Below are 25,284 nucleotides of genomic sequence, written 5' to 3'. Positions count from 1 at the left end.
CATAGCTATCATGCTGCACACACAAAAAAAGAAACAGTTTAAGTAATTCTTAATCCTTTAATACAGAATACATATACACCAAATATAACATTCTTCAGTAGAGTTCAAACTGCAATTACATTTTATAATGGCTCAATTCTCTACATAGTTGTGTCAAATTACCAAAACTACAAATACAGTCAAGGCTAAAAGTAAAAGTTTAAATTGGGTCCTCATCTTTCCTAGAAAAGATGTTCCCAAAATGATCCCTTCTCACGCAGTCACAGGCAGGTCCAGTAGGTACAGTTTTTTCCATGCTAGCCCATTTTTCAAAACTGGGCTCAACAAAATGAAAAATATTACTTGCACTGGTTTTATTATCGAACTTTTAAAATTACCTACAAAACTCCACTCTTTATACTGTCTTAATTTATGTCTCAGAAATCTGATCATATGAATCCAAGCCCAGAAGGGTGGGGGGCAGGCAGGGCTGGGGAAAGAGAAGAGCCCTCCAAAAAACTCTCAGAGGACTTACACCTATAAGTTTTTGGCTGGAGCTCGATCAACAGCTCCTCTAGAAGCTACAGAGATCACAAGGGGTCCAAGCAGGCATCTTCCATCTCAAAGTATTAAAGCCTGAGGGGTGGGAGTGTGCATAGCCCTTTTCCACTATTTCCCTGCCACCCTGTTTCATAAAATGCCATTAACAACACAAATAGGAAACAACTATTAGACAACTCGGGGATTCAGTGGAGTCCCCATTGCTGTAAGTTTTCAAGAGGAGACTGGACAGGGTGGCAGATAATCTCAGCTATGCTTTCTCTCCCATGCAAGGCTGGACCAAATCATACTTCAGGTCTCATCCAACCTCGGCTGTTCTGTGATTCTGTGATTGTATCACCCACTACATGCCCATACAAATTACCTGATTCAACCTCTACTACTTGGAAATTATAAACCCCTCCAAATGTCTAAATTCGAAGAATTCACTTTGTAAAAAGAGTTGCAAAGAGCTGTGTGTGTGGCACACTGAAATCATTGCCAATAATCAGCTGAAGATCTTCACAGCAGGAGAACTAACTTTGACAGAAGACAAGATTCAAACACCGAATCTCCCTTCAGTGCTATCGCTAAGCACGAAAAGCTTTGGCATTTTTCCTTCATGAGAAGATAGAGAAGGGAGCTTGACATGTCTTTCAGATACAAACCATTGCTTTTTTTCTCATTTAACAGAAACCATTTAATTCCATATAGATCCTTCACTCAAAGGAGAGGAAGTACATTTAAGAGGATTTTGATTCAAACTACTCATAGAACTAAGTGCTATTAATAAATATGTCTATCTTCAGTCTCATACACATTTGTCAGCTATTCTATTTTTACCTTTTTTTCCTTTTCTTTTTCCTCAAGGTTTGCCTGTTACCCCCTTAATGATATTAAAGCTGCCCTTAAGGTGACAAACAGAAAATGGTAACGCAGATTTTTTTCCTTTCCTTTCCATGCATTAATATTGATTCATGTTACAGTCATCCAAAACTTTGAAAATAACATCCTGCCAAAATCTGACTTTCATAAGTAATTTGCTTTAGTACTTGGATCTTTGCAATATTTCTAACTCCTCAATCTTAATTAACTAAAATTTTATTACCACACTTGGAAAGCAGATCAATTTGACTGATTTTGCCAATTGGCTGAATCAATGTCCTTAACTTTTAAGTCATCAAATTTCGTTTTACTTGGAAAGTTTAAAATCCTAATGGCTTTGCCTAATGAGTCACTTGAGAACTGATACAGAAATAATGTTTTGTCCCATCAAAAAAAAAATAAATCTTCCTTTAGAAAGGTGTTTCTTGTCATGCTAACATCCTAGAATTAAAATTAAATGGGAGATAACATTAAGGTACAGATATATCCCTTAAGCTTGACTGTTTTAAGAGAAGCTGTGCTTATTTATTTCACATTATCACTGGAAGTCAGACACATTGCTTTCTTTGAAATAGGTAAGGGAGATTTGTGTGACAGTATAAATCTTACTATGACTCAAACTCTTGCAGTTGTTTAAGGCAAGATCAAACCACCTAATTCGACCTCAAGAGAGTTGTTAAAAAAAGAAAACATCTCAAAGCTTTGGTATCCAAGTTTATTTCTCTTCTAATGAACTACAACTGTGTGTACTTATCTGAACTCGGGCAGCAGTCAGCAAGCATATGCTGGACAGGAATGTATTAAGGAGGGAATTACCAGCTAGAGCAAACAGCAATTGCTATAGAGAGTGGTATAATGTTGTAAAGTAATAGAAACAGTTCAGAGAAGGCAGGAGCTTCCCCTGTTTCAGCACAGCAGCGCATTGCCAAATGCAGAGTTATGCAAGTGTACCGCAAACGCTGTAACCATCCCTCACGTGTGTGGGAAGCGGTGCTCACCCCGGCAACTCCTGCCTGACATCCCCCTGAAACACGGGGCTTGGCCTTGGCCGTGAAGAAATGAAACCACACCGCTGAAGGAAACGAGCACCCAGTCATGTACACAGCACAGGGAACAACACACCCCTCTGCTGCGCCGGGGAGCAGCCAGGGAGCTGAGCACTGGCTGGGAGGGATCGTACTGGTAAAGGTTTGCTTTGCTTCCTGTATCAGTGTAACCAACTCAGTGAAGTGTCTTTGTCCTCTGCCACTGATTCTGCCCCACTGTACAGACTTCTGTTTTCTACTGGCCATCTCCTTCTCTAGTTCATCCTGTCCCAGAAGTTACTAAGTTCACAGCAGTGAAAGTTTCACTCTGACTTCTCAGAAACCTAATTTGCAGAATATGGCCACAGTTCTTCATTCCTCTTCAGGAATTTTTAGAACCAGATGTTTAGTGAATCCTTGATCCAGATAAGTAAGATACATCTTTTCACTGCATCTCACAATATGAGACCAAGGAAAGGAAAGAAGTGGCACCTTGAGAATTGTCTATTTAAAATGGATCCCTGCTCGCCAGCCTTGCTCAGTGTACTGCTTGTGGAAGCAGCTCTTACCAGCTGTCAAGGACAGAACACTGGGTAAAAACTGACCACTTTAATAAATTCAGTTTATATGGGAAACTATTTTTATTTTTTTAAAATCTACAGTATACAAATACACACTTGTAATTATTTTAACATGACAATGAAAAGTCATCTGCCATCTGAGGGATGTTCCTAAAAATGTAGTCAGTTATACACCTACTGACACAAACAAACATTTCTTCTAAATGCGCTGTTTCTAAATTTGCAGCAGACATTTTCCACACTCTAAGAATGTTTACTTAGTGGTACAGACCAGAATAAACTAGCTTCTGTTAGCCAAAACTATTACTCTTAAAGCTATTTCCTATCCCCTCTACATGCATAATTTCTACCCGTTCCCTGCTGGGTAAGATAAGACAGATCATTACATGAAGGCAGATGTATCTCCCTATTGGATGTGAAAGAAATTCTAAAAATTACAAAATGTAATGCAAACTTACCAGCTCTATTCCCTGTGGAAAAGGAGTGTCTTCCCAGTCCTTCTGAGGAAACCGTTGTATTATTTTCCCCAAACCTTCTGTTGGTCCTGCTGAAAGATAAAATTCTATTACTTAAAGGCAAACTGGTGGAATTTAAATCACCCATACATTTAAGAAAATTTTTAGAATATACCAAATGTTAGGAAATTTTTCACCACAAGAGGCAGAACAGGATCCTCAAATATGTCTTGCATGTCGCATAATAAACACAGTCTTAAGGTTCTCCATCAGTAACACGAGGAGTCACTACATGAAACAAAGCCAGGAGCTGCATCCAGCCTCTGCCTATCGTGTGTCTTTTCAAAATGACAGATGATTACTGATAATTCCAGTCTCTCTCTGCAAACAGTAGTAAGTTAAAAACTAATAAAACAGATAATGTGATATTTAGAAAAGAAAGCACACAGTTGTCAACCAGTGGTCTTCCAAAGGAAGCCTACAGACTGGAAGAAGTCTACAGATTAAAACCCAACATGAATCATCTAGAACACACTAGATCCTTGCCAGTATTTGTCGTTGGTTTTCTTGGACAAGTCAGCAGCGGTTTTCCAGACAGAAAGATGTAAAGAAAGTTGCTAATTTCTGATAACTTCTCTGATGCAATTGTCTTCTTTTTTTACCCATTCCTTTTCGGGAAGGCACAATGGTATAGATAGAAAACCCCTTGGAAACACCGCAAATACACCACAACTGTAGCATTGCATCATCCTGGATAGTACAGGAATGCACATACAAACATGAATTCTGTTCTTCACCTTCTGAAGTTGGGAGTAAGTACTGAAAAAATTATAACTTTCTTTTCCTTTTTTTTTTTTTTTACTGGATTTTAGCTCTGGGATACACCAACAAATGAACATGGCAAGGTGAAAGCCATTTTGACATTAATCAATACAATCTAGAAGGAATGCTGAAAACTAGGACCATTTAGAACTGAGCAGTGCACAAGATAAAGTTTGCAATCAATAGCCGCCAACTTCTGTTTTCCACATTTCAAGCATGACCCTCTGTGTGAAAAACCTTTTCCTGATACCCAGTCTAATCCTCCCCTGACACAACTTCAGGCCATTCCCTTGGTCCTGTCACTGTCACCACAGAGAAGAGATCAGTGCCTGCCCCTCCTCTTCCCCTCACAAGGAAGCTGTAACTGCAGTGAGGTCTCCCCTAAGTCCCCTCTTCTCCAGCTCAACAGGCCAAGTGCCCTCAGCTGCTCCTCACACGGCTTCCCCTCAAGGCCCTTTACCATCTTCACAGCCCTCCTTTGGACACTCTCTAATGGCTTAATGTCTTTTTTATATTGTGGTTCCCAAAACTGCCACAATATTCCAGGTGAGGTCGCCCCAGGTCAGAGCAGAGCAGGACAATCCCCTCCCTCGATCGGCTGGCGATGCTTTCCCTGATGCCCCCCAGGACAGGGTTGGCCCTCCTGGCTGCCAGGGCACTGCTGACTCATCTTCATCTTGCCATCGACCAGGACTCCCAGGTCCCTTTCCATGGCACTGCTTTTCAGCCCCTCATTCCCCAGTCTCTAAGTACATCAATGGCAAAGCTGAAATTTGCAACCATTTAAAACACCTTTTAATAACTGACCCATCACATTCAATTGGATCACCTTTTCTCTAAAATCATACTACAATTGAAATCGAAATTAAACATTAAAATTTTTTAACATTTTCTTATAAATTCTCAAAGCTATACTTTGATATTAAGAGGCAGTACAAATTATGCATTAGTAGTAGCAGTCCATGTGCTGCTTCCTCCACAGACACCCAAGCAGCAGCAATGAATACATTATTCTCCTGACTTTACCACAGAAAACAATTTTCAGTCTGACACAACTCAAGTCTGCCAGCACAAATCAGTGTTACAGTGCAAAAAAAAAATAGGCTTTCCTTAAGCTGCCTGCTAATTTACAGTTTGAGTTTGCTGCTATCTTAAAACCCACCAAAATTTTTGCAAGATATTTAGGTAAACCCAATCTTATGGTTTATTAAGAAGCATTTTCTCCAGTTTATGAATATTTACACTTAACCTTCTCTGACTGTCTCTTGAAAATAATTTAGGAACAGATGTTCTTGGCACAACGGGCATATCAACTACAAAGAGCAAACTCCCAAGAGCAATCTTACCCCCACAAAAGCACATACTGATTGTGATTCCCACGGGCAGCCTGCTGAAGAACTGCAATCAGACTGGGTTAGGATGAGATCTAAGTAGCAGTAAAAGATAAAATTGGCAAGTTAAAAGCCAAAGGAGACATCCCATTACAGAGAAGCTGCAGAGATGTCCAGAAAGCAGAGCTAGGATGTACCAGAAATCAAGGAACAAATACAGACATGGCTACAGCCTCAGTTTTTGTAGGGAAAAAGAGCTCCATATCTCTTAGACTGTAGGAACTGAATAGGGTCACCAGTCATTCATTTCACTTGTTTTAAGATCAAGTGTTCCCCTTATGTACTCTTTCACAGCTAATTCTACTGAATTAGCATTCTTCTCCCCTCCACCATTTCATCTCAACATCCTTCCAAAATGAGGAGGCATAAAGGGAAAGGCTTCACCATTCCCTCCCTAAACAGCTCTGGGAAGAGCAGAGAGCCACACACCTTCCCTCCTAAGGCAGGCAAACACACTCCAGCATTCCTTCTTTCTTCTACAGACATCCAGTCTCTGTTTCCTTCTTTCATGTAAAAAAATAACAGAACAGCTACATTTTCAACTGGATATGGCAGGAATTGATATATATTCTATTGCCAGCGTGCAACAAACAGCCTTCAGCCTTCTGTGCTTTCCTCTTACCCTTCACCTTTGGTACTCTTCTCAGAGAACTTGTCTTTCCTTTATGCAGTCACTTACTTGAGAGATGTTACTACTCTCTTTTTCACTCCAAGAGGGCTGTCCCCTCACAGACTCAGTATCAGAACTTCTCTTGTTGAGTTAAAAGTCTCAAATTACCATGTTATCTACTTTTCTAAGTCATATCTTTATCCAGTCTCTTCTTCCTGTAGTTGTTCTAGTGCTGGCAGGTGGCACAAAGAAGATACAGCAAACAAATGCATCCAAGGCATCAGTGAGCATCAACACCTTCCAGGCAGAGCAGGACTTGTGGTTGAGAAGCCAATAGCAAGAAAGGGCAGAAGGCACAAGGTGAACCGAGATATCCAGACTTCCTAGAAAAGGAAGTATCAATTATAGCAGCAAACAGTCCCTGCTATGTCTAAGCCCCCTAAGTTTCTCTGTGGGAACATAGGTGGCTTTTTCTTTTACTCTGAATGCAGATCTCAAAGGACTGAGACCTCTGACACTACCAGCTACATTTATAAATAATGAAATCATATTTTGAAGCTATCAATCCTTCCAGTTCTCTTTTTATTTGGCTGCTACAAAGATCCTCCCTACATTACAGTATAGGAACTTCTTTTAATTCAGAATGAAGAGATGCACAATTTTTTTTTTTAAATTTTTAATAGTCTCTCCTTTATGCCAAAAGGTTATCAAGTTTTTTAGGTTACTTTCCTTAGAAGGCCAACAAGGCTGGCCACCAATGTTAGACCTTAATGTATGTAATTCCATTTTGCTTTCAAGAAGGATTCTAAACCTCCATAGGAATTTACTTGAAAGAAATGTACTTCTGAATATTTTCTGAAAGCCAGAATGAACTTCTTATGCCACCTGACCTTGCACTTCAGTTCACTTCTGGGATCAAATGTCTTGGGAAAGACACTGTTGGGAAAACACTCTCGAGAAAAAGGAACATGTTCTATCTCCCTCAAGTTCAAGTGCAACTGATTTGGTATCCAAGTTCTCAAAAACTTTAGAAAAGGATCCTTTTCTGAACAGCTCACAGGATCCTCAAAAACTTTCCAGTTATTAAACAGTCAAAGTTAAGGCCCACAGCAGTAAAGATGAATATTCAGGAAAGTTCAAAGTTTAAAAAAAGAGTTCATGGAAGGGTGCACGTAGAATATATCACAGAAATGCAACATTTTAAAGGAAAAAAAACCAATGGTTCTGTATCTAAGATGTGAGCATTAGAAGAGAAAAATAAGTATTCACATTCATCAGATGTGAGTAAAGGAATAAAACCAAAACAAAACGCCAACAGAAAAAGCACAGTTAATCCTTCCACAGAAAAGTCCTGTGATACAGATTTACAAATCTACTAATAATCCATAAAATTTAACTATTTCACATGATTTCTTAAATTGTATACAACACAGATAGATGGGAAACACTCTTTCCATCCCACTAAACTTTGGGTTGGTTTGGGGGGATTGTTGTGTTTGCCTTTTTTTTTAAATGAATCTGCAATCTTCCAAAATCAAGGCAATTCTTCAGAATATCAGAGTTTTGTATGTTTGCAATTATGAAACAGAATTCATTGTAATTTGCTAAACTTGGAAAATAGACAGAATTATTCTTTTCAATTACAGGAATTACTTGGTGAGAAGTTTAGACCCAGGATCACTTGAAAGAATCTCCATGCTACAGGCAGCGAGGACCTGGCCTGCTTGTGACACAAGAAGTTTCTAACTTGGACTGGAAGTGGACTTTACCCAAATACAAAAATTTCCATTTATTCCTTATACAGAAGCAAAAAGATAAGCAGAAAAGGCCTGTCTGATAGACTGACTGTACTCCTTCCCATGAATGCAAGTAAAGTTAATTCCCTTAATGCTGCTACACCAGGTTAAAACCTGTGCAAGAGAAGACCCAGTAGCTGCATTTCTATTTAATAGTAACACCAATTCAGTACAGTCTGCTCACCACATTTTCCCAATACTTTATAGTTCAATTACTGTTGATTCTCTGTTGGCGTTTTTCAATCCAACTAGTTGCATAACAGCAGAATTGTACTAAGTCCCTAAATTCCATGGTTTGGGGTGAGGGGGTGTGAAAGACAGTTGCCTTCAGCTGACTTTTACTAAATAGTCCAACTTGCAGCAGAGAAGTTATTTTTGAAGATAACAGGTCATTCAAGAAATGACTGCAACTCAACACCGAAGTGAATTTGCATTCTCAACTGCTTTAGCACAACAGGCAGAAACAAAATAAAAACAGACCATGGGATTTCAACAACTATCATTTGTTTCAATATATGCTACTGGTAACTACTGACAACTTTGCAAAAATATCAAGGCCACATGATGACAAAATAAAAAAAAAGGTGATGAAGATTTTCCCATGAATAAGTTTCATATTTCAACCACATTCCCTCCACTCTGTATCCAGTCTTCTTTCAAGCACTTTTTATTAATTAACACTAGAAGGACATTCCTTCAATATCCAAGTGAAACTGCTATTAACTAAAGCTAATTAAACAAATGTGACACCACATTAAAAACACACACACAGTGAACAGACAGTGAACACCAGCAGCAACCTCCTCAGTCTGTGCCTGCTCGTATCTGCTTTACAGATCACAGATCTACCAAGATTTCAGAGGTTTTAAGAACATTAGGAAGAATTTTTTCACAGAAAGGGTGATTAGACATTGGAATTGGCTGCCCAGGGAGGTGGTGGAGTGACTGTCCCTGGAGGTTTTAAGGAAGGACTGGATGTGGCACTTACTGCCATGGTCTGTTTGACATGGTGATGATCGGTCAAAGGTTGGACTTGATGATCTCAGAGGTCTTTTCCAGCCTAATTGATTCTGTGACTCTGTGAACTGGCACTCATTAACACCGACACCATGTTTTTAAATTAGAAAATAGGTTAGTCCAGTGTCAATGACCTCAGATAATCACAGCCAGCAAGAAGGACCTTTGTATCACCTGTCTTTTGGTATCCTTTCAAATAACGTGCAAGCTGTCCCAAAAACATGGTGGAAAGCCCATAGCTAGCACTGCTCACTGAATTCAAATCAATTAGACAGAAGTTTTTGGAGATTTTTGAAACCACTTAAGCTCAGATATACTATACACACCACTCAGACAACAAACTACTTAATGAAATACACGTGTGTGAGCATAGCACGAACAACCTGCATATTAACAATGTGTTCCATGTAAACCAGGAATTGCTTTCTTTATTTATTATATTTACAAAACATGCCTGGAAGTAACATGAATTCAAAAGACACATTTCCAACAAAACTACTGCCATTATCATCATTAAAACCGTAAATAGACCCACATTGTTATCTTAACAAAGTTATTCCTACAAAAACAAAACTATCCCAGTAATTCAAGCACTTTGCATTTTCTTTCATTTTGTATTAGAGTATTTTTTTATCATATAAAGTGACAATGTAAAGGTATTGCAACAATTTTCAAAGTTGTAATTTTGCGCCTTAGGCAAAAAATCATATTTTCATTTTCACTAAAGGTGCCAGGTAATAATAATCACCATCATCACCCCCATCCAAAAGTATCTCTACCTTTAAGATGGTTTAACTCTTTAATTCATTAAGAATCAAAGTTGGCTAGAAAATAAATCAGGTTTCACATTTTTAGACCTTTCATTCCTGTCCCTGTACAACACATACACGCAGTGAATTGCCCAAGACCAAACCCCAAATTTCAGCCTGTAAGAATTCTGAACGAGCACTCTATACCTTAAGCTAGTAAGGAAGAAGCAACTTTTCTCCCCAGTTGATCTGCCCTTTTTCTCCTTCTCCTTTTCTCATCTTTTTCTTTAAACAATACAAGCATGCAACACATTAAAATTCTGGCATAATTTGCTGGCTCCTGAACCCTAGTCCCCTAAACTCCCTTCTTATATAAATCTTTCCCCATGAAAGGTCACATGCCATCTCTTGCTTGCCCTTGAAATTCCAGAAGCGAGCTGTTAATGCAACTTACATTCCAAATTAATGAGAACTGTGATAAACTCTGTCTTTTCACTTACAAACCCCCGATAAAAATGCATTTGAGCACTAAGTGTTGTTAGCCACACACACAAAGCTTTGAATGGAAGCACTTCGGTGATCTGATACAAAAGGTATCATTTTCAGGTGTGAGAAGAACATTATAGATCACAGAGAAAGAACATCAGTAGCTATGCCACAGAAAATACTTTAATAGATCCTACATGTAAAGGTAACAAATAATTTCAGTATTCACAAGTACAACTTAATAGGTTGGGAGTTAGAAACAGTGTGTGAAAGATGCACAGATGCAGGTGGCAGAGCACAGAACCATCTATCCCTCTCAAAACAGTACTAAGTGCTAAAGACATCACTAAAATCTGCTGTGAGGTAAAATCCTTTTCATATCAAAGTTCTTAATTTGAAAACAGTGGAAGTTTTAAACTATCCAGGATTCTTGTCACTTTTAGGAGTTCCGGAAAAGCTCCTCAAGGAAGCATGAAGACAACTCATGTTCCATCTTGTATCTCCGTTTGTAAAAGGGAATAGAAGTGTATCAGAGATCTCCCCCTACCTTTAAAAACATCACTAGAGAAATCTTGATGCCAGAAGACAGAAAATACCACAGATATCCCCATTTTAACTCAGCCCATTTTACAGAAGTCAGAGCTGAAACCAAAGTGAACAAGAGGCCAAAGGAGAACTAACATTAAACACCTGGAAAGGAAAATATTTCTTTGATAGGCCTAAAACACATGGCATGGCATTCTGAAAAAATCTGTCCAACCTCATTACAGCACAGGCCATGTGCATCCTAAAGTCTGAAGTAGCCTGGACATGGACATTTACGTAAAAGAGTGTTTAACTCAGATGTATTCTAGAGAATAAAGACTTTATTGCAGCCTAATAGCCACAGAAGGTTAAACAAAATGCTGGCACGTTTAGGAAGATGGAATGAAGATGGGCTTTGCACAGTGACCACAGATACTATTTGTACAACTGGCACAACTCATAGTCAGTTCATCTTAATCAGGTCAAAGAAACGCATGCAACAATCCCGGGAATTTGAACGACAGACGTTCTGGAGGCTTGCCATGTTATCAAGGATGCAACAAATAATAGGATAAGACGATCCTCAGGCCCTTTTCTTTGTAAACAGGAAAAATTTGTTGAACTTAGCAGGGGGAAAAAAAAAAAAGTAGCATTTCAATCTTCTCCCAAAGTGTACTGGCACTGCTAGTCAGGACTACCTGAAATACTTGGATGGTCCAAAATCCTGAATGCCTCGATATTTATTTGACTTTGGCAGTTTTGTAATTTGCAGAGCCATTAACCCACCTTATACACGAGGGAAGGAAGCACAGAAAAAGGGTTCTACACCCCAAGGATGTAAAAAAGCAGGTTCAACTGACCTCACCTGAATCTCAGATTAGCACCTTATTCACAGGATCATCCTTCCCACTATTGCAATAGATATTCTCCTATGCAGGTCAACAATAATCTTCATTACTCCTAGGTAACAAGTCATTTCTATGCTTTGTAAATAAGGGAGGAAAACTATTCTAGCTTTTAATTAAGTTAAAGCAGGTGGCAGAAGGGGGGATGGCAATACCTGTCATATCTTATTCCACTAAATCAACCGGTGTTTCTGCTGAAAGGAGGTTAGTCATAAATAATCAGTCAGGAAACCTCTAAAAGAGGTTTGAAAAGTCTAGGGAAAATTCACATTAGTGGATGAACTTCATCCACTGAAATTGTACCAATGCCAAGGGAAATGAAAGTGGATAAATACCATAAAATGCAGAAGAGGAAGTAAATAGAGAAAAGTGAAGTATGGGTAGAAGGAAGAGGAAGAACAGGGGATGTCATAACCATCACCATAGGTTAGATGCATATTTAGCTACAGCAGTGTCCCTCTAACTCTGCTCAGTAGGATCCAGCACACCAGCACTGGTTGATGGAGCACACAATGATTTGGTCGGTCAAGGCTCCATCAGTGTCCAACTCTTCTGAAGGAACATACCAAACATCACAAATTCAGTATTACCCTTGGAAAACCGTCAGCCGTGCAAGGTGCTGCCTCATTCTGAAAGCCATGCTTGAGAACAAAACTGTAGTGACCACTGGCAATGACCTCACTGACGTTTTTCAACTGTGAGTTCTGTAAAAAGCTGTTTCTTTTTGCTGCCGTTGCACCCCCTGTCTTTGAGAGCTCATGTAGGAACTTCTGCAATGGCATGAGCTGTCCTTTAAAAAGCTTTTCTGTCCTATAACCAACAAAGTTACTACTTCAGTTACTACTGAAGAACCCTCACTAGCACTCCAACTCCCCCAAAATATTACCTGGATAAGTTACTGATACAATTAATGCAGTTTGGCTGCAACAGCTGGACCTCAGGACTCTTCCTTCCAAACAGAAGTTTGGGACATAACACACTTCTCGACAAACACTGTATTTTTGCTGGGTGGACAGTAACAGGGCTTTCCAAAAGTCTTAAAAGAAAACAACAGACAAGAAAGTAACAATTAATGTTAAATAATTTTCAAGTAATTCCCTATCTAGTGGTGGGCATGATATTCAAGAAATCGGGAAAAAGCTTGGGCAGCTGGCAGGGAGAAAGTTTCCTGCTCACTGACAATTCCCCTTCTTGTTTGCAAATAAATCACTTTTGCCAGCTTCTGCACAGGAAGGGAAGATCAGACTTCAAAATAAACATGCTTTGTTAAACAAACAGTCTTTTGAACACACCGGACTGAAAAAGACTTCCCAGTTGTCCTGGAGAAAATATTTTTTATTTATTTTCAAGGAAGGTATAAAAAACAGGATGCCAAAACCACACTCAGCTTTGTACTCTGAATCAATGTCTTAAGTTTCACAGACTGCTCACAGAAAAAAAAAAAAAAAAGAAAATTTAGGCAGTTTCTCAGTTCTAACAAATTACGTATACTGGTCTAACAAATTATATATACTGCTCAGCTTTAAAAATAACCCTGCCTTATCTACTAAATATGATCTCAGTGAGTTATCTTCCTTCTACAACCATCCTTTGGAGTTATCTTTAACTGAGAAAGCCAATAAATAAAAATTAAGCTCCACTTTGAAATTTCCTAAACATAACTACAACATTCTAGTTTTACCAAAACACTGTTACCTTTTCAATATTATTCTTTCAACATAATAATCAACACCCATTTCAGCACAGAAAATTTGAATGCATTAAAAAAACCCAGCGTGAGTAAACACTTCTACCTTTTTTACTTTTTGCATGGTTGTTTTTTTAACCAAACACACATGGCAAGGTTACAATAAGTTTACAGACATTTACAGTCCAGAGATGTAAGCTGCTGTAACTGTAATCTGATTTTGCTGAGTATAAAGAAAGCTATTCATATTCTAAAATTCAGCAAGGACACGACTTCACGAAAAGGCTTTCTACATTTAACTCTTAAAGAAGTAAGTTCCTGTGCCGAAACTTATTTTTCTAAATCACTTTACAGGAGAATAATAGATAAGGAAGACTATCTACAACAGTTCTCTCTATCAGTATTCATTTACAGGATTCCTGAATATGAATATTCAGGTCAAAATGCAATAATTAAAACAGACTCTAAATTAAAAAATAAATGAAGTGTTTCAGCATATTTAAGTATATCAGGCTTTAACCTCTATTATGTGGAGTTTTTTTCCTGTTACATTCTTTTTTCCTAGGAGTAGAGTGGAAACAAAGCTAAATTGGTGCTGGAGGGAAGGAATCCCACATTTATAATTTTACTGACTATATGCTACTTGTTCAGATATATAAAATAACTTCTGCAGGCATGTTTGGTCATATTCAGAAGTCATAATTAGGTCTATGAACGACATCATATAGATAAAAATCCTAAATAATATTCAGACTATCAAACTGAATATGGAAAAACGTTACTATGCTCTACTGAAAATGTTAAGAATACAGTTTAGGGGTTTTTTGAAATCCTCATCATTCATACGTGTGTGAACATTGATAAACAATGTTATATAGCCAATACAAAGAGAGATTCCTTCTGTGACATTCTGTGGGAATAGGAGAGAGTCACGTGACAAAGATAAAATGCTGCTCAAAGTAATTTCATTTTAAGAGCCATCTACAGTATCATAATAAATTACTGATTTTGAAAATCCATACATATATATCATCATGAAATTAAAATTTTTGTAAGTCCTTTCAAGCCCTACAGAATCCAGGCAAGTTGCAGCCTAAATCATAAGCAAAAACTCTGAAGAAGCTTCCTAACACTGCAATTCTATTTCCAGTTTAAAAACTGCTCAATAAAAAATAAAGGGAAAAAAACAAACAAAAAAATCCACAAAACTTCACTACAGAAACACACTAAAAATCTGGATGAGGTGAGGAAGAACAAGCAGCACCTTGAGCAACAAGCTACTGAAGGCTGAATTCCTGAAAGCCTTGATCTCACGCAGAATCTCAGTGTAAGGCTCTGATAAACTTCTCTGGCACCTGTAACACCTGCTCCACACAGCCTGGTGTGCACTGCTACTGCACTGTGAGCTTTTGCTAACTTTGAATACTTGTACAGTTCTCCTATTGGTCCACCAACTCCCCAGAAACTTGTCCGAACTCAGCGCTTTCAGCGTCCCCTGAGCCACCCTTTGGCTCTCGCAGGATATCTTCACCCTCCCCCAGTGGGTTTCCTAAGGAAATGAGGTTTCTGCAGTGCACACTGCGCTGTCTGTCAGCTTCTCTCCACCCCCTTCAGCTGGCAGCTATAAACATACTGACAACAAAACAGCAGAATGCAAACCCTGAAGTACATCAATAAGATAAAGTTACTTTTAAATTCAACCCATCATCACACTTATTTTTGTGTTGCTTATTCCAAGATCCAATTATTTTACAGAAACAGTGTCTTGAGTTCAACAAATGCTTCCCAAATCGATGGATATGGTAACAGAATATTATTAGATCTACTCTGTTTGGGAGAGTAAGATCAGTAGTAGCTGGATACACAGGGTGGAATAAGCATACACAAAGTTTGAGGTTGGGTCTTCTTTTATAAAAGATGTGTAAACTCTTGGACAAAGACATTCTCAGGCAAACAATGAGACTTCCCTTAAAGCTCACATTTGTATCTAACGGTCTGAACAAGTGGTTTTGTTTGAGGGAGGGAGCCAAAGAGCTCAAGTTCAGCCATAAAGAGCTCTGAAACATAATGTCTCATAAAAATGGTGATTCAAAAGAGTGTTCCCCAACAAAAGACAAAGATTTCATGCCCACTGCATGCCGAAATAAAAAGTGGAAACAATGAAAAGCAAATGGGTTCTCAAAATGTACATAAAATTACATACTTGCCCTGTTAGAGAGATGCATAAACAACCACTAAGAGGAACACAAATACTTTTTGCTCAAAAATTACAATGGTTTGAGTAACACCATTTAGACCTGCTGTCAGAAGGACTTCAAGTAAATACTCAGATTGCAAGAGGAATCTTGTCCCTACCACAATCTATCTTTAAAAAAAAAGATAAAATTAGATTGCCAGTGTGAATTATCACCTGAAAATTCTGCTGATGAGAAAAACTGTCACTGCACAAGACCAAATGTGTCTTCTCAAGCATTGACTTGTTTCAAAGGCACCACGGAGTCGGACGTATCTAATTAACAGGGAATGCAATGTTGCAAAAGAGTAAGCAAAATACTTCCCAGAGCTGGCTGATAACTGCATTTCAGTGTAGGGCTCCCCAACACACAGACCCATGATAAGTAAGCAGAGAGACACACACATTCTTTGAGAGACACAAAGAAGATTCTGGAAAGATTTTCCATCCCATGAAGAAGAGCAAACACAGTATCAGAAGACAGTTCTAGCTACACCAACCTCACATACTTGAATTAGAAGATTTGGATTCTATATTTAAAGACTAATCTTTGCTACAAATCATACATCTTTTTTCCCCTTTTAAACTGAATACATTCTACCTTTCCTTAAATCTTCATATACCTTTTAAAGTTAACTGGCTTATGGAAAGAACACAGCCATGGTAGGAAAAGAAACATGAAGTTACAGGTTTTACAGCTTCACATATCTGACCTCCAAGCAAAAATACTGAGATAAATGGTCAGAGCATTTCAAGTTACCTTTGTGAATGTTTTTTTAAAATATCTTGACAGTCAAACATTTGCAGCTATCTGTAACACATAAAAAGCTAATAAGAAACGGATTTTTCCTTTAAAAATAAAAAATCAACAAAATTCACAAACTGAGATTTTAAAGCCAAGCCATTGGTCACTACTTAAATGTCTCATTTTTATGTAAATCACCTGAAAGATTACTCATACATTAAAAAATGCTGGCTCTTTCTGCAGAGTTAAGTTAATCTCCTTGAATATCAGCTTGCTAATGAGGCAGACCTGCAGAATCTCTTTTTTAACATTTTTATTGGTTTGATGCCAATGTCAAATCTAGCTGAGCAAATAAATTAAGCTTACTACAGTAGCAAAAAACCAAAGAGCTTCCTCTAACTCTTCTACCAGGTACACAGGTGTTACTTGAGTTACCAGTTGTAACCATTCTCTCTTTGGTCAACACACCGCAGAGAATCCATGACCCTGTTCCATTTCCACACAAAGATCTCAGCTGAAAACCGTATTACCCTGCTCTCCATAGGAATAATCTTATCCATCACTTACAAGTCCCTGTGGCACGCTGAGGTGTGGTCAACACACTAGGATGGCTTCCAAAGGGACTCTGACAGGCTGGGGAGGTGGGACTGTGCAAACCTCATGGAGTTCAACAAGGCCAAGTGCAAGTTCCTGCATCTGGGTCGGAGCAATCCCAAGCACAAATACAGGCTGGGTGGAGAACAGATTGAGAGCAGCCCCAAGGAGAAGGACTTGGGGGTGCTGGTCAATGAGAAGCTCAACATGACCCAGCAATGTGAGCTCTCAGTCCACAAAGCCAAATGTATTCTGGGCTGCAACAAAAGGACTGTGGCCAGCAGGTTGAGGGAGGGGATTCTGCCCCTCTGCTCTAGTGAGATCCCAGTTGGACCTGTGTGAGCAAATCCAGAGGGCCACAAAAATGATCAGAGGGCTGGAGCACCTCTCCTATGAAGACAGTGTAAGAGAGTTGATGAGCCTGGAGAAGAGAAGGATCCAGGGAGACCCTGGAGTGCCTTCCAGTACCTAAAGGGGCTATAAGAGAGCTGGAGAGAGACCTTTTGTATGGGCATGTAGTGACAGGACAAGGGGAGATGTCTTCAAACTGAAAGAGAACTAGTTTAGATCAGATATTAGGAAGAAATTCTTCACTGTGAGGGTGGTGAGGCACTGGAACAGGTTGCCCAGAGAAGCTCTAGCTGCCCCATCCCTGGAAGTGTTCAAGGCAAGGTTGCATGGGGCTTTGAGAAACCTGGTCTAGTGGGAGGTGTCCCTGTCCATGGCAGGAGTGTTGAAAGTAGGTGACCTTTAAGGTCTCGTCCAACTCAAACCACTCTATGATTCTTAAGGGAGTCAAGGGGAAGGAATGCAAGAGCACACTGTTTTAAATATGGAAAGCAAAGGAAGGAAAAATGTAAGGTTCTGATTTAATATGCAGTGCTTAAATACTCATAAGTAAGGAGGAACTACAACCTAACATCCTTCAGCTTTTATTTTCCCTAAATTAACTTGACCTTACCAACTTTAGTAGGTGGGATCCCGTTAGTTAAAACACACCAGCACACACACACACAGATCCAACGGTGGTTACTGAATTTTTTCATCAGATGAACAGAATCATGTCAGCTTCAGATTTGAAACTTTTTACTTCCAGTAACCCTACTTCACATAAAGGAGAAGCATCTGCATCATTTTAGAAACTTTCTTTCAAAATTTCATAATGAGTGCTGCTGAGTTGATTGAGCTGCTTCATTAGTGTGATACAAAATACCTATCCCTACCCCAGCTGCAGATGCAGCCCTGAACCTCAGTGCAGCAAACTGGGTATAATCCAGCAGTGGCCACATAGTGGGAGGTAAGAAAATGTGTACCATGAGGCTGTGTTGCCTTGGGTGACTCACAGAGATGGAAGTTAATTGCTCATCCCTCACACTTTTTCTTTTTTTTTTTGCCTACTAAATACATCATTATCTTGGACCATCCCATCTAAAGAGAAACTGTTTGGTTTTCAAAGATTTTGCCTACTAATTTCTCTTCAGCTTAACAGCTGCTCTCAGAAGACATTTTTCTTGCGCCAGATGTCAGAACACAAAATTAATGTCACAACTTATAAGACACTTTCCATTATAATATCACAACACTTCTAACAAAAGACATATGACCTGTCAAAACAGGGACATCCTCCCCCTTTTTACACTCAGTGAAAGATTAATTGCATAAAACCACAAGTGACAACGCTACAGCTACTTATGTCCAATGTCTCTACACAGTCCCTGTGTCCCCACACAGTTAAACTCTTACAAAAGCCATTTTTATTAATTAGTACTATTGCCATAGAAAACAATTCTTACCACAACCTTTTCTCAGCTGTGGCCTAATAACAGGGATTCTTTAAAGTTTAATAAATAATTCTCTTTAGTTTTGTGGCATTCTTATGTAGGCCACCTACAGAACATTTTCTTAATGTAACAGTGAGAAGAATTCAGTGGTATGACAGGCACTAGACAGTGATTCTCCAAGAGCATTTTTGGTTATGCAGTAGTTCTGAAGAAAACATCAGCCAAGAACCCCCTTACATGCTTCTGAAGTCCTGCCAGGATGTAAATTAAATGACCTAATAAGAATTCTAAGTCATAGAAAGCCTCACAATTCAGTTACTTGACAGACAACAAGGCAAATTACTGTGATTGAAAGAGACTTCTACACTCCACACAAAATATCACAAAACAACAGAGGTGCAATAACTCTACAGGAAGTTTACTCAAGAACCAGAGCCTGAGCAGTGCTCATGCAGTGCTGAATACCTTGTCACATGAGTCTGGAGAACATTCTAACACACAGTAAGAAATGCATTCAACCAGTCTTGAAAAATAAACACATGTGAAAGACCACAAGACTAAGCAAGACCTTCAATTTTCTCTACTCTTTCACACAAAACAAAAATAGCAGAAGGTCCAAAAATCAAAATTTTCTCACCTATAGATTACCAGTGACATACCTTGTCACTGGGGTATAAAGATTTTCAACAGTGGAGCACTAAGTATGGCCAGACACTGATTTAATTGGGAGCATAACCAAGAAAGTTTGGCTACAAACTCATTAAGGAGCAGGAGAGCTTCCAGTTGCTGTAGGAGGGAAAACAGATTGACACCCCACTTTCAACATTGTAATTAGAATCTGCTGCTTATGGTCTAGGAGCAAGATATTTTTATTTACATATCACAGTTTGAAGCTCCACGTGGGTTAGCTGCTGGCAGGCGCATTTCTACGTCCTTATCCCAAAAAACAATTTGCTTATTAAAAGATAAATGACTGCATTATGTTACCTGTCAATCTAGTAATAGGCAGTTGAGGTTGACCATCTTATCTAAGTTTTCATTTATTTCCAAGAGTGCAGAGCCCTAGAGCATTGATGTAAAATGCCTTTTCTAACTAAGACCACAGACCTTGCACAACGTGACAGTGAAAATGAGCTTCCCAACTGTCATTTGAAAACTGTCAGTTGAAACACAACTGATGTCACTTTTTTTGGAGGATTCAGGGAAGTTCAAGTGCTGAACAATATTATCACAACAAGTTGGAACAATGTTGACCCACTGACCAAAGGAATCCTTGCCAGAAGAACTCAGAGTAATTCCAGATAGTTCAGGTCATCTGAGGTAACGTTTGGTGCAATGAGTCACGTAAGATAAATGGGTCTTCTGTTTTAAACAAAAGGCATACCAATTTACCATAGTGGTTAGCCAAGTATGCAATCCCAGAACCAAACTTAAAGAATGGGATCAGTTTTATAGAAAGGAAATCTCTCCTGACTCTGGATTCAAGAATACATCTAGTTACTCCACAACTTGTACATGTACAGTGTTTAAGGTTTTGCACAACAGCTAACTCCAGAGACCAGTATCATCTAGGTCTCCTTTAATAATTCCTGAAGAAATGCCCTGAAGACAGCTTGGAATAAGAATTAATTCTGTCTGGTTTCAGTGGGCAAGAAGTCAAAGAAGAACAGCTTGGTCACTTCAGGAAAGCAGTGTTAAACAATCTGACAGCCCCACTGCACTGAGCCAAAGGAACAAACATCTTTGCTGAAATCGGCCTCGTGCTGCAAATGCTTCTGAGACTGGAAGGTTTAGCTAAGAAGAAGGATTAAAGCAAGTGCCCACTTCCTTGAAAATCAGGTATTCCCCATTTACTCTGTGAGCAGTGAAGTAACATAATTTGGAGGCTTTCTGGGACAGAGTGTACTGGATATAGTTGCAACGAAGTTCATTTCCTTCAGAGCAGCCTGTATGGTGCTGTGTTTTAGGTAGGTGAGTGAAAGTGTTGATAATAAACCAAAGTTTCAGCTGACACTCAGCAGAGCTTGCACAGCACCACTCTGTCCCCTCAGTGAGCAGGGCTGGAGGTTGGCAAGATGTTTGGAGGAGGGACAGGTGGGACAGTTGGCCCAAACTGGCCAAAGAGATATTCCAACACTATGTAACATCATTCTCATTAGTTAAATTGGGGGAGTTTTTCCAGTCAAAGTAGATGTTGCTTGGAGATAGGCTGGGCTTTGATCTGCTGGTGGGACAGGGAGACTGATTACTTTTGCATTGCCTTCCTTTCTTTCCTTGCTTCCTTTCCTTCCTTCCCACAGCTTCAGTTACTGAACTTTACCCACAAGTTCTTCTCACTCCTGTCCTTCTGATTCTCTCCCCAGTATCTCTGTAGAGAAGTGAGCAAGCACCTGGGTGAGAGCTTAGCCCCTGGTAAGGGTCAAGCCACCACTGAGAGGATTCAGGAGGTTAATCAGATTTCCTTCACAGCCAATGACATCCAGGCAGCAGATAGATGATACACCATGACCACAAAACATGGCTCCACTTCCACACTGAAGGACTCCTTCAGTGTAGGATCCCGCATTTATTTAAGCGAGTTTAATGACTGCAGTACATCTTTTCCAAGACAAAAATAACAGTTCCAACAGACATTGCCCACTGGAAAGGTTCTGAGATACTAATTCCACGGAGGTGAGGAATTTTCATTGAAAAAGTAAAGACAAACCTGCTTAAAATGAAGTAAATTTATACTATTTTTCTCTGTGATAGTGTATTGTAACCACTATACACTGGCTGAATGGCTGGTCTGTAGCCACAGAAAAGGAACATGGGTGTCATGGAGGCAAATCCAGAACAGGGAAGGAGGACGACTGCCACTGTCACAGTTCCAGCTTCCTGGTTTCACTTCCTTGCCACAAGTAGCCGTGCCCTCCAAGGTATGCGAACACAGCACTTGATTAACTTTTTCTTCCTGAGTTTTACTGAACAGCCTCATGCTGAAGAAGTTGTCAAATTTATCACGTGGTCAGAGGGGTAATACCCTCAAAATGGACTTGCTGGGATGGCAGCACCCAATGAGCTTGCTGACAAAAGCTGCCTGCCACTAAAGATAGTGCTAAATGCTCTGACTTCAGCTGATGTCAACTTGTGACACCCACAGGCCCTCAGATCCAGGGAGACGTTCAGACCCCTTCCAAGAAGACAATCTTGCGATGTAAAGATCTTGGTCATTCTTGTTTTGACTAAAGATGAATAGTGGAGCATCTTAAGATTTCCATCTCTGTGGTAATAGGGATACAACACATGTGGAGTACAAGATGGAGTCAGTTCTCAAGTTGCAAAAGAAGAATTCAGGAGCCAGAATATCTTGGAAAAAGAACAAATATGGAACAACTTTCTGCCACTCTGAAAAGAAAACAACTCACAGCTATGGAACACTCCATCTCCCCAAGGAAGAGACGTGCCAGATGCATTCCAGTTAATGTGTCCATGTGTTTTCTCATTCTCCACACATGGAGCATGAATGTTCCATCTACAGAGTCTGTACAAGGAAAAAAATTCCCTTTTCTCAAGTTTGCAAGTGTAAGTGGTGTGTTCAAATTCGTGCAGGCTACATTCAAACATAAAACTACAAATTTGGTAGTACTTTATAGGAAAAAGGCATTATAAAAGAAATATTATTATTAAAGATCTCAGGAAGCCTTCCTTTTGTAACTGCAGAAAAATTGTATCAACCAAAAGGATTTTTACCCCTATGGAATAAAGGACAAAAAAAGTATAATCAGGGACAACTGTTCTGTACTGGTATTCTCTGTTACCTTTTGTTCTTATTTTTGAACCCTACAAGAATTTCAATAGCGAAACAGAACCAGATGTATCAGAATAAGTCTTTTCATTCTGGCACACTCCAGCAAAATCTGCTTTACATGACTAAAATGACTAAGCTTTAAATACTTAATTTGGGAGAGCTGCCTACCTATCAGTGACAAGCTGCAGTCACTCACAGAGCACATTTAAAAAAAAATTAAAAAAAAACCAAAACAAAACCCTGAGGGGAAAAACCTAGTCTAGGAAAGAAACTGAAGCCAACAAGTCACTCTTACCTCCCAAAAGAAACTAAACGAAAATTGCAACTGTTTCAAAGGAAAATCACTGGACAGGATTTTCTGTGGAAAGACTATCCAAAAATTTTTCCAGAAATAATTATCACCTGTATATAAAGAATATTGACTTAGGCTAGAATCATCTTAAAATCTGTTAGTCCAAACATGCTGAAAAAGCCACAAGAGTGATTAATCACAGAATAGTCTGAGTTGGAGGGGACCCACAAGGACTATCGAGTCCAACTCTCAAAGCAAACAGCCCATACACAGATCAAACCCATGAACTTCGTGTTTTTAGCTTCAACCAACTGAGCTAATCTCAGAGACAATAAATGACTAGGAAAATCAAGGACTGCTTCACTTCTGTATCTCATCCATATGCACATATTGCAAAATGGTGAAGAACTGTGGCACACCAGATTTGTTACTATTAAAATTATGCTATCTTCAAACAAAAAAAAAATAGTATTCATGTAGTCATATAAACTACCATATTCCAATCCCAGCTACTGGCTATGACTCTGGTATGTCTTCTATTTGATCTACAGGCCATTTACAAGTGTTTAAATGTCCAAGTCAAAAATAATCGTAATTTCCTGGATTCAGCATATACCACAATCATAGCACTCCATAGAAATGTTAAGGAAGTATTCAGAATCATTACCCAGCACCACAGACATCAGAGTGTATTCATCTGCTTTTATTGTTATGCCCATAACTCCACTGTAAATCCTCAATTAGAAGTGGTACTTCTATTTTTAAAACACTAAAACCAAAACAAGAACAAACTGTTATGGCATTGTTTCCCAGATTCCCAACCCAGAAGGTTATCACTGAAGAACTCCTGGGGCTACAGGCACCACTGCAACCTCCAAACTGAAGTACTACACTACTATCCAGCCCTGCCACTACATGCAAAAGGATATTAAAGTGCAAAAGCCCTACAAACTGTGAAATCCTGTGGGAATTGAGCATGTAATACAGTCTGTGCATCAAATTGCCAAATTACTTCCAACTGTTCTTAAATGTATCCTTCCAGATCAACACCACTACAAAGAGACAAGAATTTCTCTGCGTGTGCCACATCAAAAAGATATCCCATCACACTATTTCAAGATATCCTTCCTCACATGTTGTCACCTTAATTCAGAATGGATTTTTTTCAGGGTTGTCCAAAACCTACCAATGCTGTCAAACAGTACAGCATAGCAACTTGAGTTAAACAAGATGTTACCTAGCTTTGCTTTTAAAACTTTTCAAAACTCTTACCTTCAAGAATGAGTTTTGATGCAAATTAGACTCGGGAAATTAGAGTCAATCAGTGTGCACTAGACACCCAACTAATTACTCAATGCCTACTGTAGAATACACACTCTTCCCAAAGCCTTTAGTGAAGTCCACATCATCTGCAGCACAGAGGAAAAGGAACTTGTCTCAGCTGTGGGAAGAATATGATTTTGTGATCTCAGGCTGCTCATTCAAGCACGTGCCAGCAGCCACTGATAATATCATAAATGCACCTACAATGTTCCCCAGAGGAGAGATAACAGTTTACATGGTATTTTTATTTTCAGGATTGTCAGACCAATTTCCACACGAGACACATGCCTTGGGAATTAGCAAAGTGCTGAAGTCTCTTGTACCGGAACTTGAAAGCCAAAAGTATGTTGAGCAAATAAAACATATTTTGTAATATAGCTAGAGAGAACAAATATGTAAAAATGATCAAACAGATACTCACCACCTCAGATTAATACATTCAGAAGAGTTTTACTAGCAATTAGATTCTAGTAGCATCTTCACATAAGCAGATTTTTATAACAGAAATTTACACCAGTTAAACTTTATTTATCAAGCTGACAGACCATACTTTCTGCAGTAAGCATTACTTTTCCCACAGAGGTCTGCACTTTAAGTACTCTTTATCCTGTACAATGTCATCCAAGTCCCAGTTGTCTTCAGTGCATATTTATACAACATTCAATTAAGTGAGTTTTCAAACACTCTCTCTAAATTGTGTTTCTATTTGTTATCCAAAACAGGAGCCCCTAAAAATACTGTTAAACCATTTAACGGCATACACATAAAACCCCAAATGGCTCTTACTCCACAACATGCTTTTAATCCCTTCCTTAGTGCTCCCACCAACTATCCTCAGAGCAATTAATTCCTGAGAAGGAATTATCATAGAAATTTTTGTATCTTAATACATATTTTTTACACAGAATTTTCATTTTCAAACCTTTCAATAATATTTTCCTCTTTTTAAGCAGATATGCAAACATTTTATGAAACGAGAGATTAGGCCTTTTTGGAGAGGAAAGTAAACTGTTATTCCAGTTGCATCTGGTCAAACACTGCCTAGATCACCCAAATTACATACAAAATGTTCA

The 25,284-nt window shown here is 39.0% G+C and overlaps 1 protein-coding gene across 5 annotated transcripts in view; it reads right to left on the bottom strand.

Moving 5' to 3' along the window:
• The window catches only part of SBF2 (SET binding factor 2), a 258,391-nt gene that overhangs the window by 205,954 nt on the left and 27,153 nt on the right, over window positions 1-25,284 (bottom strand). For 3 of the 5 annotated variants that reach the window (XM_032690555.1, XM_032690551.1, XM_032690553.1), the window contains exon 2: window positions 3,469-3,557. In XM_032690555.1, the coding sequence (XP_032546446.1) occupies window positions 3,469-3,557 (89 nt within the window). The remainder of the gene's footprint in view (window positions 1-3,468; window positions 3,558-25,284) is intronic. The other 2 variants (XM_032690552.1, XM_032690554.1) reach the window with 1 other exon arrangement.

Source organism: Chiroxiphia lanceolata, chromosome 6, assembly GCF_009829145.1.
Source record: "Chiroxiphia lanceolata isolate bChiLan1 chromosome 6, bChiLan1.pri, whole genome shotgun sequence".
Taxonomy (NCBI): domain Eukaryota; kingdom Metazoa; phylum Chordata; class Aves; order Passeriformes; family Pipridae; genus Chiroxiphia; species Chiroxiphia lanceolata.
This window is presented reverse-complemented; position numbering and strand designations above follow the sequence as displayed.